The sequence below is a fragment of the Ptiloglossa arizonensis genome, chromosome 4 (genome assembly GCF_051014685.1).
Source record: "Ptiloglossa arizonensis isolate GNS036 chromosome 4, iyPtiAriz1_principal, whole genome shotgun sequence".
Taxonomy (NCBI): Eukaryota; Metazoa; Arthropoda; class Insecta; order Hymenoptera; family Colletidae; genus Ptiloglossa; species Ptiloglossa arizonensis.
In genome coordinates, this window is record NC_135051.1 from 14,496,788 (window position 1) to 14,512,660 (window position 15,873).

Consider the following 15,873-nt stretch of genomic DNA (forward strand, 5'->3'; position numbering starts at 1 on the left):
AAGTCTGGTGGGTTGGCTTTGCATTGTTGCATGTTACGATTCGGTAGTAGTAACCAACGAGGAGACCGGAAGCACTCCTGCGACAGCCGTAGGTCAACAGAGCGCAGGTCAGCCACCTAAAGAGAAACACCGTGTTGGACACACCACTCCAGGTATGAGAAAAAAAAAAGAACGAAAACACTCGTGATCGTAAACAGGATTTAAGGATAAATTAGCTGGACTTTGTGGACCTCTGCTTCTCACCAAGCGAGCATGGCTGAGTGAATCTAGCATGATGTACCGATTAATTATCCTTATACCCTTTCTTTTAATCGATTCCCCGTTAACGAGACTGTCATTGCTTAGTTGAGAACGAAAAGATTGCAACAGAAGTCGGGGCAAGAATTAGAGGCTAAAATATGTATACACATTGAGCTGGTTAAGGTATCTTTAAGGTAGTGCTTGGAAGTTCCACTGTTTCAACGAAGACACCAAGTTCTTTTTCTTTAGATTTTTAAATCTCAAAAATGGAAAACGAATAGATTTACCGGACATGTAAGTTATAGGTATTATATAGCACACGATGGTAATTTATTTTGTGCGAGGTAATATGCGTTCAAGGTTATCGATTGATGATTAATCTTAGGATGCAAGACAAATATGGTAGAACAAAGATTGTTAACATTTGAAGACATTTCGTGTACGAATGAGAGTATCGATACACGAGATAGAATACGAGAAAGGAAATAAAAAGGAAATTAAACAATTATATAAATATTCTATACCGATCTTGTGTATCTTAAGGTTAAATTAAACTTCACTTCGTCGTAATTCAAAAGCTTCGAACGTTAAAATTAATTTTTTTAAATATTATTTCTTAATTTAACGTGGTCGTATCACAGGAACAAAATTTTTACCAGGACTGTCTTAGAACATGGAACTTCGTTAATAATTGCCAATATATCGAATAAAAACAATTACAACCGGTTGTAAATTCGGGATAAAAATAAATTACGTTTCCAATTTTATAAAAATACCGACATTTAAAAAAGAAAAGGGGGAAAAAATGATTTTCATCAATCACTACACTATTTTCTATCGGAAATTGTCTAGAAAACTTCTTTACGTCTCTCAATAGTTTTGGAAGTAAAAGCAGTGGGATAATACTTCGGAGACTAGTTTCAACTCTTAGGAAAAATAAACGACGAATATTTTTGTCAATTCGAGCTTGCAATGTTCCTTGAAAATCGCCATTGGAAACTATACGTACGATTCTCGGTAGTTCCGAGTCGCAGTAAATTGTGTACCATTGCTTTTGAATCGCGCTATAGAACGACGTGTCCCCTGTTACAATAGCCACAGACAAATATAACAATAGTCGTGACCGATACACATATAGTATACAACGTCGTAGCTGAAAATCTGCAGGAACAATTGTACGAAACCATTTCAAGCACTGTCCGAAAGAATACCTAACCGAGCTGCTCCTTCTTTTGTTACGTGTACCATGAAAGCCTAAAGAAAAGTCGAAAGCCACTAGACGATCCACTTCGATACTTAACCATAGCTGGTTCAGCTGGACAAGAGACCGATACATTCCAGTGTACGCACTTTTGTAGATTGGAGGAGGAACTCCAGCGCATGAACGCTAAATCGACAGAAGCTTGGTGTATCGTGACGAAAGATTCGGTAATTAGATGCCTATATAGTTTCACAGTAGAGCCAGAACGTATCGTTCTTTGCAATGATCATTCTCGATTACGATTCGCTGCCCGTTTCGTTGTAAGTATGGAGCCTCGATCCGTACGATGTGCCACTCGATCGTAAACGAATGCAAGGACAATCGAAGCGACACGTTGTCAGTTTTTACCCCTGGTATTCTCAATTTCTTAACACTGGAACTACCAGAGTGATCCATTTGACATGTCTCAAGCTTCTCAAAATTGCTCAATTATTATCAAGATCGTGTCTTTCCCTACGATATTCATGGACAGTTATCAAAATGGACAACTAATAATCGTAAATTCATTTACCATTTACCCCTTCAACATCCAAGACACGTATCTCGTTTGATAGAAACGATAACACCGTTCACTGTCGGTGGTTCCAGCGTTAATCGTTTGTTCTCATCGCACGAGTTTCGTTCGAACGTGTGCTTCCGTTGTTCTTGCATCGTTCTCTGAGGCAACGCTGATGGATGTAAAAAGAAAAGAAAAAGACACGCAAAGATTAACAAATGTAACAACTACGGTGAAAATAAACGCTTACTTCGGTGTCCAGATATCTCGTAGTCGTATCGTTCCTCGGAAGGGGATCCCCCTCGGTTTCCTACGAAACGAAGATTTCATCGCTCGTTAGAACGCTCTTCCCTCTCTTCGATAAAAGTCCACGTTAAACGCTGTAACAAGACCCGTGTGTCTGTGTGCCTATTTGCGCTCTTCCCGTATTGTAGCATAATTAATCGAACTTCACACCCGTCCACTGGCCTCTACCTTCCCATCTCTCTCTATCTTCTCGTACGTACGTATCTCTTTTATACTATCAATTTTTACGTATCTATACTTTGTTACTAACCTCTCGTTCTGTACGATTAATGCGACACACGATTGATTGCAAATTTCGAAGGCTTCCGATAAAAAGATACACTTGACTGTCGATCACGAATGCCTTTGCCATGTATTTCGCGCGCAGATTCGTGCTGGTATCCTTGATGTGTGAAACATTTTAGTAAGTTCACATTCTCTATTCTATCTACCGTCTCCTAACGTCGATTATTTATAAGAGTGTAGTGTTCTTAGTAATTGTCTAATTGGACGCGTTAGACGCGTCTCGGTCACTGTTCTTACTTGTTGGCGAATTAAGGCGGAAACACATTCATGTCACGTCTCGCGTACATCGTGCGGTCTCGCGGTACCTTCGAACCTGTGAAATCACTCACTAGGATTACTAGGATACCCACCAGGGTCACGTCACTTTACGCGATATCGTAACACCTGTGAATTCACACGATCTCACATCAATTTACAGGGATTCCATTACCGTATACGTATACACTCCACGCTAAAAGTATCACGACATGTGTTTGCTTTGTGTGTGAAATATAATTATCGATCCAGTTTAATCAATTTATCCTAGTTTTATTACATTACATATATAATGTTAATTAATTAACTTCTCATAGTTTTATTTTTTATATAGAGTTTGTGACACTGACGATATATTATATATATAATAAAACTATGAGAAATTAATTAATTAATTAATATATATATTAGGATATAAATATTTACTGTTTGTACAATTAGTTCGTAAAAATATGTGTTCGTTCAATTATATGCGTTCACTTTGATAGAGAAGCTTTTCCATATCACTTTTTTAGATACACAAAGGTTTGAACGTTTTTATTTAGGTCTCTGTTTATATCAATTAGAAAATCAAATAGTGTTGGTAACGGTACAAAAATTACTGAAGAGAATGTTGAAATTAGCTAAGTCGGTAATAAAGAAACACGGGCGGATATCTGGATGAGAAGAAAAATTTAATTTTACTACACGCATGAGGTGAGATTTTTGTTATAACGTAAAACATACGTATCGCTCATATTCCGGTGTAACAAATTATAATACTTTCCTGATAACTTTTCAGGGGTTTAATTATTTCCTGTAAGTGTTCTAATACTTTTGGAGGAGAGTGTATACATGTATGTATATTGTGCAGTACATCGTGTAGAACCGTAATCTTTGTAAATTTATGTGAAACCACGAATGCATATATATTATATACTTTAGGGAATGTATAATACAGAAATGGACTATATATATAATTACATATAATTATATATAGAACCATGTTCGTTTGTAAAATTTACATTATACATTATATTTAGTTTAAAAATGAATATCATTATATATATTTAATATCGTTACAATATATATATATATATATATATATATATAATACAAGACCATATTCGTGTATGGAATTCACTTTAAACATTATATTTACTAATATTTATGTACATGTAAATCTACATTCGTATTTCTGTAATTAATGCATTCGATAATCTGTAACACTCTTTTTACGAGTAATTCTTTCACAATTCACGACTCACTGCTTACGGTTCACGAAAGTGTTTGTCGATAGAAAACGAGAGTCGCGTAAGACGTGAGCTGGTTTAAATGGTAATGTGATATCACATGTCACACAGGTTGACGATAACAGTGTATCAACGAGCAATTTACAAGCAATTACAAACTCGCAATTACGTTTCTCAGAGCGACGTGCGTTTACGTGAACTGATGATGCGACAATAATGTGATTCTACCTTTAATCGACTACACGGTTATCACGTGCAACATCTGTCACAAACTTGGGACCATCTCCAGCGAACGGAAATAATTAGCGAATTGAATTGGTTAATGGAAATTTAAGTGTTCGGTCGGATACGTATCTGCCCAAGCTTCGAGGATTTTAGTTTTCTTTTGTCAAAGCAAAAAAGCATTGCTTATTTATTTACATACACGTAATCAGCATCTCTCAAAGCGAAGGTGACGCGAATAAATTTCTATCGCTAAAAATTTCTGTTTCCAGCATTTTCGTAAATTGATTCGTATATGCAACAAACCAAGAAACGATGCTCTATTGTTTTCAAAAATAGAGGTCAACGACCCTTAATCTCGTTGATCTTGACCTTGTAACATACTTCAAATATATTATTCTATCTTAAATAATTACTTAAAATAACAAACCTTATTCTCTTTGATAAAGATTCGAGAACAAAATACTTGTCAATAAAACTATCTGAAATTAAATAATCTATGAGCATTTATTAATACACTCAAATTTTTTTACCAACATGAAGATTCTCTCCGGAAAATTGTACAGTTTAAACGAGTAAAATTTGACACGGTGAAAACAGAGACAATAACAGAAAATAATTGAAGAAACTTAAAGTCAATCTTCCAAATAAACGCACGAATAATAATTCTAAACGGAACAAATCATTTCTTCAAACAATCACCGACAATAGCCATACTCCAGTATCAAAAGCTTCGTTTATTCAAATTTAACATTCTCCAATTATTTCCTAAATTATGAAACATTCCGAGCTTTACACCGGTCCAATACTTTATACGTGCAATACTCCGTGTAAAACATTCAAAATGCTTCTGCCTATTTTACACAAGATTTCTTCAATTATATCAAAATTCTTGATATATCTCTAAATGTTCGTTTCCTTGTCTCTGTCTCCAGTTTTAATATCTCAGTAACTATATCACGTGCGTTATTATATTTTCAATTTTCAAAATTTGTATTAACTGTACTTCTCAGTCATTTTCGAACCAGCGAAAACGCATCAATGTTTTCGTTATCGTTGCACCGATAAATGCTCACAGACCATTCGTCGTTTGAACAAGTTTCCTCGTTCTTTCGTTATTTACCCATTGACAAGTGTGGATGCCGAACGGTATCGACGCTCTAGTGATAATTGTGCAACAACCAAGGGAAGTTGGTCCCGAGTTTGTGACACCGTTAAGCGCGCGAGCAATTCGGTGGCCGCGCCATGACGAAGAGTAATGAAATTTTATTACAGAGCGTGGCGTGGATAGACAAAGCGACGATAGCTCTCGGAGAGCGGACAGCGATTCGCATCCAGAAAATTGGACGGATCACGAGGCGAACGATCCCCCGAATTACGTACCGGGATCCCCGCCGAAATCGGAGCAGCACAATAAAAGCGAGAGCTCGGACAGACGGAGCAGACTTTTTACCCGCGACAGGGGCACACCGGGTAGCAATAAGTCTAAAAAGCACAGCCTGAGCGTAGACTTAAAGCCACCGGCCGACTTGAATAGCTCCGAGGTAGTTAGCAAACGCTCAGATAATGTTTCGTTGCACGCGTTTGCGTGTCGGGGTAACACTGACCGCTCGAACGCTCCCCGTACAAACTTTGCCAACGTGCTCTATGGCTAAAAATAAAACGAAAATATACGGTAAATGTCCCCATTAACGATTTCACCCACTCTATCGGGCTCCCGGTTTCATTTTCTAGCAATAGTGGATCGAGACGTGTGTACCGAACGAAACGTTCATACACGAGAATCGAACGATCTCGGTCGGTATTTTGACCGGTTGGTGTGTTCGATACACGATAAACGTCCTCGTTGACGATCCGATTCGCTTTACCAACGATAGTGTTCAATGATACACATCGAGTGAAACGGTTAGGTAGAAAAATTGAACGGTTTGGGTATTTGACAACTGCACGGTACGTATTGTATGTATGCATCTAGTTAAATTGGCATTTGTTTGGTAGGCGATCGTTTGTCTTTGAATTTATTTTACTTTCGAGTATGCTTTATACAATTTCCGAGCAACGTTCCAATTGTTCTTCACGATCAGCTACTCCCAAGAATCTTTATTTTAAGCTCCGTGTGAAACGTTCGAAATGCTTCTGCCCATTTTACACAAGATTTGTTCAATTACGTCGGAATTGTTTATATACCTCTAAATGTTCGTTTCGTTGTCTTTTTCTACCAGTTTTAATATCTTAGTAATTGTATTTTTAATTTTCAGAATTTGCATTTAAGTATACTTCTCAGACATTTTCGAACCAGCGAAAATGTATCGTTGTTTTTGTTATCGTTGTAGAATATATTATTATTGAAAAATCATCGAAGGGTTAAATTTTGAAAGTTTAAACGTTTAAACTAGTCCGAAAGACGCGGTTCCAACGCAAATAGTTAAGAATGTATCGTGTGAACCACTTTTTTTCAAGCGGTGTACGTAAGTGCAAATTTTCTTTCTCTGAGACACTTAAAGAGTTTGCATAACAATTGATTCAAGCATACCGATAGCTACTCGGTAACACCGCGTCCACATCTTGGTGGAGAAACACAACCCTTTCATCCAGGTCACCAGAACTGGCCTTCATCGACTTCATCCGTAGAAAGCTGCATCGTAAAAACCATACGGTCCGGAAATACACGAAATGAATCGATTAGAAGAATTCCCGAATTCTTGATCTCTTCGAGAATACTACCACATACGCGTATGCTTAGTCGCGAAGTCACTCTAATTCTATTCTAACGCGGGAAATATTCGTAATTAAATTTTTCCGTAACACAGAACTTCGAACATTTATCAAATAAACGAAACTCTCGACTAACCTACAACTTTTTGAAAGTGTGCAACATATTGGTTTCGTGTTTAGCCATAGAACATACTGGCGAAATTTGTACGAAATCTTGCGAAATATCCTTGTAGAAATGAAAAATTCTATTCCATTCTTCGCAAAGGAATTTCAAGACCCGTATAACGAATATTTAATATCTACAAATTTCCGTACCATCGGATTTCCAATTTTCATTATTCTATCTTGACGTCGGAATTTATTTTTGGATGCAGAACCACCCCTTTTGAATTCGTGCCGTGAATTACGGGACACTCTGTACAACAGAACGTACTGGCGAAATTTGTACGAAATCTTGCGAAATGTCCTTGTAGAAATGAAAAATTCTATTCCATTCTTCGCAAAGGAATTTCAAGACCCGTATAGCGAATATTTAATATCTACAAATTTCGGTACCATCGGATTTCCAATTTTCATTATTCTATCTTGACGTCGGAATTTATTTTTGGATGCAGAACCACCCCTTTTGAATTCGTGCCGTGAATTACGGGACACTCTCTGTACAACAGAACATACTGGCGAAATTTGTACGAAATCTTGCGAAATGTCCTTGTAGAAATGAAAAATTCTATTCCATTCTTCGCAAAGGAATTTCAAGACCCGTATAGCGAATATTTAATATCTACAAATTTCCGTACCATCGGATTTCCAATTTTCATTATTCTATCGTGACGTCGGAATTTATTTTTGGATGCAGAACCACCCCTTTTGAATTCGTGCCGTGAATTACGGGACACTCTCTGTACAACAGAACATACTGGCGAAATTTGTACGAAATCTTGCGAAATGTCCTTGTAGAAATGAAAAATTCTATTCCATTCTTCGCAAAGGAATTTCAAGACCCGTATAGCGAATATTTAATATCTACAAATTTCGGTACCATCGGATTTCCAATTTTCATTATTCTATCTTGACGTCGGAATTTATTTTTGGATGCAGAACCACCCCTTTTGAATTCGTGCCGTGAATTACGGGACACTCTCTGTACAACAGAACATACTGGCGAAATTTGTACGAAATCTTGCGAAATGTCCTTGTAGAAATGAAAAATTCTATTCCATTCTTCGCAAAGGAATTTCAAGACCCGTATAGCGAATATTTAATATCTACAAATTTCGGTACCATCGGATTTCCAATTTTCATTATTCTATCTTGACGTCGGAATTTATTTTTGGATGCAGAACCACCCCTTTTGAATTCGTGCCGTGAATTACGGGACACTCTCTGTACAACAAACGTAAAATCTAATTTCAGTTTAGAGTGGGAACAGATGGTTTCGTCTTTAAACGTTCCGCGCGTATACATTCCGCGACGTTTTGACGTGTATTAATAAATGTGTGCATTGTTTCAGCCGAGGAAAGCGTTAGTCGAACAATTAAGCCGCGTTTTGCCGGATGACAGTTTGCCAGACGCGGTATCGTTGGTCTCTTTAGCGGATCCTGGTGGAGCGGTGCTCGCCACAAGACTTCAAGAAAGGAATCAGAGAGTCCTGACCACAGCATCTCCCGCGGACATACGCGCCACGTTCACGTGCTTGGTTACGCGGATACAAAAATTGTAATTATCTTTTCTCCGTGCACAGACTGTACGATGGGACCTCGATTAATCGGACTCGACGGACACTCGACGTTTGGTGACTTTTTTACGCGTTGCGTTCAAACGTCTTCGATCTCGAATGAAAAATCGAAAACATTGAATATTACTTATCTTCGGATTTAAAATTGAAAATGATATGAAATATCGATTACTTTCGGATTTCAGATTGAAAAAGTAACGGAATATCGATTACTTATCTTCGGATTTAATATTGAAAATAATATAAAATATTGATTAACTTCGGATTTCAGATTGAAAAAGTAACGGAATATCGATTACTTATCTTCGGATTTAATATTGAAAATAATATAAAATATTGATTAACTTCGGATTTTAGATTGAGAAAGTAACAGAATATCGATTATCTTTGGATTTCAGATTGAAAAGTAACAGAATGTTGATTATCTTCGGATTTCAGATTAAAAAAGTAACAGAATGTTGATTATCTTCGGATTTGAAATGAAAAAATAACAGAATGTTGATTATCTTCGGATTTCAGATTGAAAAAGTAACAGAATGTCGATTATCTTCGAATTTGAAATTAAAAAATAACAGAATATTGATTATTTTCGGATTTCAGATTAAAAAATAACAGAATATTGATTATTTTCGGATTTCAGATTAAAAAAGTAACAGAATGTTGATTATTTTCGGATTTCAGATTAAAAAAGTAACAGAATATCGATTATCTTCGGATTTCGAATTAAAAAATAACGGAATATTGGTTATCTTCGAATGTATCTTTGATGGATCAAAAAAATCCAAAGATAATTTCGTAATGCAATACTGTCTTTGGTATTGTCGCGCAGTTACCTTTGCCACTTCTTGGAATAGTTCGTGTTTCTCGTTCGAGTTTGCGACAACTCGAGGAAAAGTACAGTGTTACAAGGCCACGCTGTTGGAAACGTGCCCTTGATTCGTCGTAGATAGGTACTTCTTAGAAGTATGGTAGAGAAAAAGTTGCATAAAACGAGATCTATCTTTTTATTACTTTTTTCATTAGCGCAATGATGCAAAGTGCAACTGCCCTTTATCTTTTCGAACGTATAAAAAAATTTCCAAATTTCCAAAAACTGAAACAATATTTCGCGAGGTGCTTTAATCTTCTTCGTACGACGTATAATCGATGCAAGATGTTTGTTTAAACATTTCGTCACAGCGTAACAAGTTAATTTTATGTTTTCCCCGATTTCGAGCGAACAAATTGTTTCGATTTTATCACCCGAAAAAGGGAATGGTAATTATCTGCAAAAGGTGGTCTCAACTCCAATTTGGTCAATTTCAGATATGTCGTAGAGGGAAGAATCCTAAGTGACATCCATTTTGTCCGAGACGTGAGGTAATCATGACTTAAAAGTTATAACAAAGAGAAAATTGAACTTGTTACATTACGCAAAGAAATGATTTCTGTTATATACCATTGACTTCGCATCGAGTACAAATTCCATGTTTACATTTTCCAAACCCCCTAAACAATCCAATCTAATCCTTACCTCTATTAGTATCGCGATTCTATGCAAACGCATACGTAATTTCATTTTTAACCACGTATCAAAATAAATCTAACATAACACATACAAGTTTCTCTTATCACACTTTTCGAACCACGATCGTCTCACTTCTCGGACAGAGTGCTTGTCTATCACTCAAGCCCCTCCTCTTTACATGTACCAAGGTCAAGATCAGTAACGTCGAAGATCCCTATTTCGCATAATTCTCGCGGAAATTATTATACTTGACACGGTTCTGACAAGTGATGCAGAATTTGACCTTGAAATTCAAAATCGTTTCCTATTCTAAACTTTCAAAAGCAATTATATATATATTAAAAAAAAATATATATATATATATATATATATATATATATATATTTATTACCATAAATTACTAGAGTATTGTAGTAATATTATATAAGTAATATATAAATACTAATGTAGTATATGTATATTACTATAGTAAAATTATTATATGTAACTCGTTCTCCTCTCAGACGCACCACTTTCGTCGAAAAAATGGTTAAAAATTGTAGCCAATTGGATCGTCCGGAATGACTTCTGCGTGCAAAGCACTTCCCCCACTTTGTCTCCCGTTACCGTACGTGCGCATCGTCGGTGCTGTATACTTAGCGCGTGGAGTATAGCAAGACACTCGAGACACAATCAAGTGGCACGGAAAACGATACCCTCGAGGGTACAAACTGGCAAACGTGTATTTTTCCTCTCACAGGGACGCACGGGTTCGTAACGCCTACCCCGTTGGCGTGCCTAGTTTCTTAATGCGCTACGCGGTGTCCAAAAAGTATATCAAAAGGTACAAAAAGTATAAAAGACGTCGTCCCTGGGATCTTGGCACCTGACGATCGAGTACGGTACACTTTTTACGACCCGACTATATTTCTTCGACCGAGTATGCAGAATAATATTGTCCCTACTTCCCTCTATTGTGTTTCTAGACACATCACGCGAGAACAAAGCGTATACAACGGTTACTAAAATAAATACACTTATTTTAGAAATATCTCGAATAACAAAATTTCTTCAATTTTGTACACTTGCGATTCCTTTTCGTAAGAAGAAACGATTAACCACCCGTGTTATAACATTTATAATATGCTGTGAATTTAATTATCGTGTACGGTGCAAGTTTTGAAACTGGTACGTCGTTCTTAAAAGTCGACGTACTGTAGTTTGTAATAATCACTCTACAAGTATATCTTTCATGTACCGATAAAATATTTTGAAATTTTAAGACGATAGAAAAAGCATCGTGTTTTTCGAAGAATTTTAAAGCACAGTTTGAATAAGTCTAGTAACAGTTGCCGGAGCAGAAGAAGCGTCTTACTTCCGGTAGGAGATTCTTTCGAAATACTTTTTCCAAGATTAAAAAGTTGCACGAGATTGATTAAGGTGGGAGACTCGAGTAAAACGTTTAAATAAAAGTGATTTTCGGCAACTTCTTTTTAACGTGAAATCTTCACGAAACTTTTCCTTACTTTTTAGGTATGCTTTATAACGTTCCAAGATCTTTCAATTTATCGACTTTTCGCAAAGTAACAAATGTTACACTCCGTGGATTCAAAAACAAGGGAATTTTCAGAGAAATTCCAAGTCACGTGTTATCATTAATTTTACATCTTTTAAAGAAAATTTAAATTCATACGATGCATATTCCATTACGAAAAAAACTCTGTTTCATTTTTTATTCTAGATCAACGTAAAAAAATGGACGAGGAGGTCCACGGAGAATAACATTTATTGCCTTGCAAAGAGCCGGTAAATTATAACAAAAGTAAATTTTATATCTTGAAATATTAAAGAATATGTACAGAAGGTGACGAAAAGTTTCCTCAACGTTCATCTAACATATTTTTACATAATTTTATTACAAAAAAATCGAACGAAATTTCATGTAGATCTGTCGACTCGTTTGTATATTTACAGTTGTTCAAAGTCGAAGTGTCATAGTATTTTTTCACAATGGAAAAATACTACAAAACTTATCGAACAACCTAGTACTATACCCAGAAAGTGACTAAAAATTTCGTCGAGATTTTACGTTACAAAAAAATTTACTTCGTACAATTTTATATGTATATTACGTTATACAAAAATTACTCTCACATTTTACTATTACTATACACAAAAAGTAACTAAAAATTTCATCGAGATTTTACGTTACAAAAAAATTTACTTCATACAATTTTATATGTATATTACGTTATACAAAAATCACTCTCACATTTTACTATTACTGTACACAAAAAATGACGAAAAGTCTCATCAAAATTTTACGTTACAAAAAATGTACTTCGTACAATTTTACATATATATATTTACTACATTATACGATTTTACCTTATACAAAAATCGCTCTCACATTCTACTCGAGTCTTTTACCGTCAAATGTTAACTTACGATAATCAGTCTCGGGCAATTCTAAACCCGGGAAATCGTATCCCGGTTAATCGAGGTGACCGTTGTGCCCAACCCTCGTTCGAAGAGAACGACTCGATGTAAGATTTCACAAGGAACGATGTCACGGACGATAATAACTGCAACATATCGGGTCTAAGATTTTCTTTGCTCGCAGTTGCAACAGTTCCGCAAAACCACTAGTACCCATCAAGGTGGTAATCGCCGGTGGTGACAGTTTCGCGAACGCAGTGCTACGTCACTACGTGGACCTGCTCAGTTTCCGACCGCTTGATTGGCAGAATTATCTCAAGTTCTTGGTGGTGCCGTTGGGATCCAATACCTTGTCGAAGTATCTCAGTTCGATAGACACGAAATACTCGATGCTCTTCGGCGATGAATGGAAGGAACTACTCGAAAGAGAGGGCGGTGGTGCGAGCGAATGCGCGGCAAGGGTGTCGGAGTACTTTGCAGTCGCTGGCACCACCTTGCTGTTACCGATCGCAGAAGCCATGGTTACGTACAGGTAATCAACGATACCCTCGATCGTTACTTTATTTCTCGCGACGTTATCTCGACGGTTGAACAAATTCCACGTGATCAGAGGTAATCCGCAATTACAAGAGGGCGAGCCACTCGTTACAGGAACGATGAAACGGGGTCGACTTGACCCTCGTCGAAATAAGAGCTCTTGCTCGGACTCATTTTCCGCGGCGAGACTTCGCCAATCCATTGGCTATACTCCCCTGAAGATAACTCGATCCACGAGTTCGTGCGTGTTTGCCTTATAAATACCGTTTGTGTAAGTTATGAATCATTTCTGTCTACGTTCTTTCGTTCGGTTAGTTCACTTCGTTCGGTACACTCTGTACGAGAACGTTGCCGGATATTGGCGGGGAATAATCTATAAATGTGATAGTGTTTTGTCTTTTCTTGGTCCTAGTTTTTGTTTCGAGGGGATATTTATTACGGAGTCTGAGGGGGGAAATTGTGAAACGCGAATACAATGGGGAAAAGAAATTTTTATATATGTTTTCCAAGCACGGTGTAACTTACGAGGATAAAATTGAAAAATTTCTGAAGGTTTTAATACAGACTGTATTGATTAGAAAAGATGAATAGTCGCGTTTCGTTTTGTTTCGTAAACCTTGAAAAATGTTCACGAATTCATGGGCCGATCCGAACGCGTGTAATGCGAGTCTCGCTCGTTGTTGCTCTGTCTCGCTCGCTCTCTTTGTGGGTATACAGGAAGCTTGGCCTCTGATTGTCAATGTGAACCCTTTCCACTCGAGAGACGATCCTCGATCGCTACTTGATTCGGTGTACTTTCTCTAATTCGGTATACCATTGTGGTTTGGAATTGAAATTAAAATTCAATTACTACTTTCTTGTAAGATGTAAACATATATATACGAAACGTTGAAATGAAAATGTTCCGTTTTAAATTAATTACACGATTTTTGAAGGATTTTATCGAGGTGCTAGTTTCTGGTAGCGGAAAAGCTTCGAGTGCAAAGGGTTAATGGTTTAACGTAACCTTGATACAATGAACGACACGAAACTGTTACTTGTGCAAAGTTACGATAATTACGATATAGTATTGTTACAAAGTTAGTAACAAAGTTACTATAATTACGAAATAGTATTATTACAAAGTTAATTACAAAGTTACGATAATTACGAAATAGTATTATTACAAAGTTAATAGCAAAGTTTCTATAATTACAAAATAGTATTATTACAAAGTTAATACCAAAGTTTCTATAATTACAAAATAGTATTATTACAAAGTTAATAACAAAGTTACGATAATTACGAAATAGATATAATTACAAAGTTAATAACAATGTTACTATAATTACGAAATAGTATTATTACAAAGTTAATACCAAAGTTACGATAATTACAAAATAGTATTATTACAAAGTTAATAACAAAGTTACTATAATTACGAAATAGTATTATTACAAAGTTAATAACAATGTTACTATAATTACGAAATAGTATTATTACAAAGTTAATACCAAAGTTACGATAATTACAAAATAGTATTATTACAAAGTTAATAACAAAGTTACTATAATTACGAAATAGTATTATTACAAAGTTAATAACAAAGTTACAATAATTACGAAATAGATATAATTACAAAGTTACGATAATTACGAAATAGTATTATTACAAAGTTAACAACAAAGTTACGATAATTACGAAATAGTACTATTACAAAGTTAATTACGAAATAGATATAATATTCAAAGTTAATTACAAAGTTACGAAATAGTAATATCATTGATAAAATAGTCGACTTTTCTTTTTTACAGAGAAACAGACGACAGCAGTCAAATATTCATCCCGTTCATAAACGATGTTCGAGTAGGGTGTCCGGATAGTAGTTCGTCCGCTTCGGTCGATCTGGAGGAAAGCAACATAACCATGTCCGGTTCTCCACCCTCCCTGCCACCACCAGGATTACCTATTCCACTTCCCGGTAGGTTAACACCTCCCAGTAGTCCCAATGTTGGCCAACCTACGAGGGAAGGTTGGGAACCGGTCGAGCTGCAACTCGATTACTGGAGCAAGCAGACGCAAGGCGAGAAGGGGAAGAACACGTTGAGACAAGCATTCAGGGCTCTGCACGTTCAAAGACTTCCGCCTTTGGGGGAAACTCCTGGTCATCACTTAACCATGAACTACACCACTAAAGAGAAGAAACAGAAAAGTGAGCGCGCGTTAATGTATCGTTGACGGTTAACCGAACCGAGAAACTTTTCTACATTCTCGGTTTATGCGTTTCCTTCGTGGTTCGACTTTGAAGTAATTTTAATAACGTTGCTGGTTTTGCAGTAATGAGATTGGGCAAGAAGAAAGAAAAAGAGAAGGAAAACGAGCCAAAGAGTCAAACTGTTGACGGCGTGACGCGACTTATCTGTTCTGCGAAAACTCACAACATTCCATTAAGAGGTAAATAATATGTTCGATAGTTAGATTGGTAAGCAAGAATGTCTTGTTACGAGTGTACAGAAGTACACCGATGTTAACACCTTGAAACCCGTTAAAACGAGCATAATCGTATTATCTGGAAATCTTCGTATTTATAGAGGTGTATTGACACAAATTTCTCGAATAAACGAAATAGTAATAGTAAAGGTAATCACGAAAACGAAAATGTACAATTTTATTTAAAAAAAAAAA

General features: G+C 36.4%; 1 protein-coding gene across 4 annotated transcripts in view; it reads left to right on the forward strand.

The window, feature by feature from the left end:
* The window catches only part of Krt95d (phosphofurin acidic cluster sorting protein KrT95D), a 105,495-nt gene that overhangs the window by 87,093 nt on the left and 2,529 nt on the right, over positions 1 to 15,873 (forward strand). For 2 of the 4 annotated variants that reach the window (XM_076309196.1, XM_076309200.1), the window contains exons 6-11: positions 48 to 152; positions 5,573 to 5,841; positions 8,523 to 8,728; positions 12,857 to 13,204; positions 15,003 to 15,400; positions 15,526 to 15,642. In XM_076309196.1, coding sequence (XP_076165311.1) covers positions 48 to 152; positions 5,573 to 5,841; positions 8,523 to 8,728; positions 12,857 to 13,204; positions 15,003 to 15,400; positions 15,526 to 15,642 — 1,443 coding nt within the window. The remainder of the gene's footprint in view (positions 1 to 47; positions 153 to 5,572; positions 5,842 to 8,522; positions 8,729 to 12,856; positions 13,205 to 15,002; positions 15,401 to 15,525; positions 15,643 to 15,873) is intronic. The other 2 variants (XM_076309197.1, XM_076309199.1) reach the window with 2 other exon arrangements.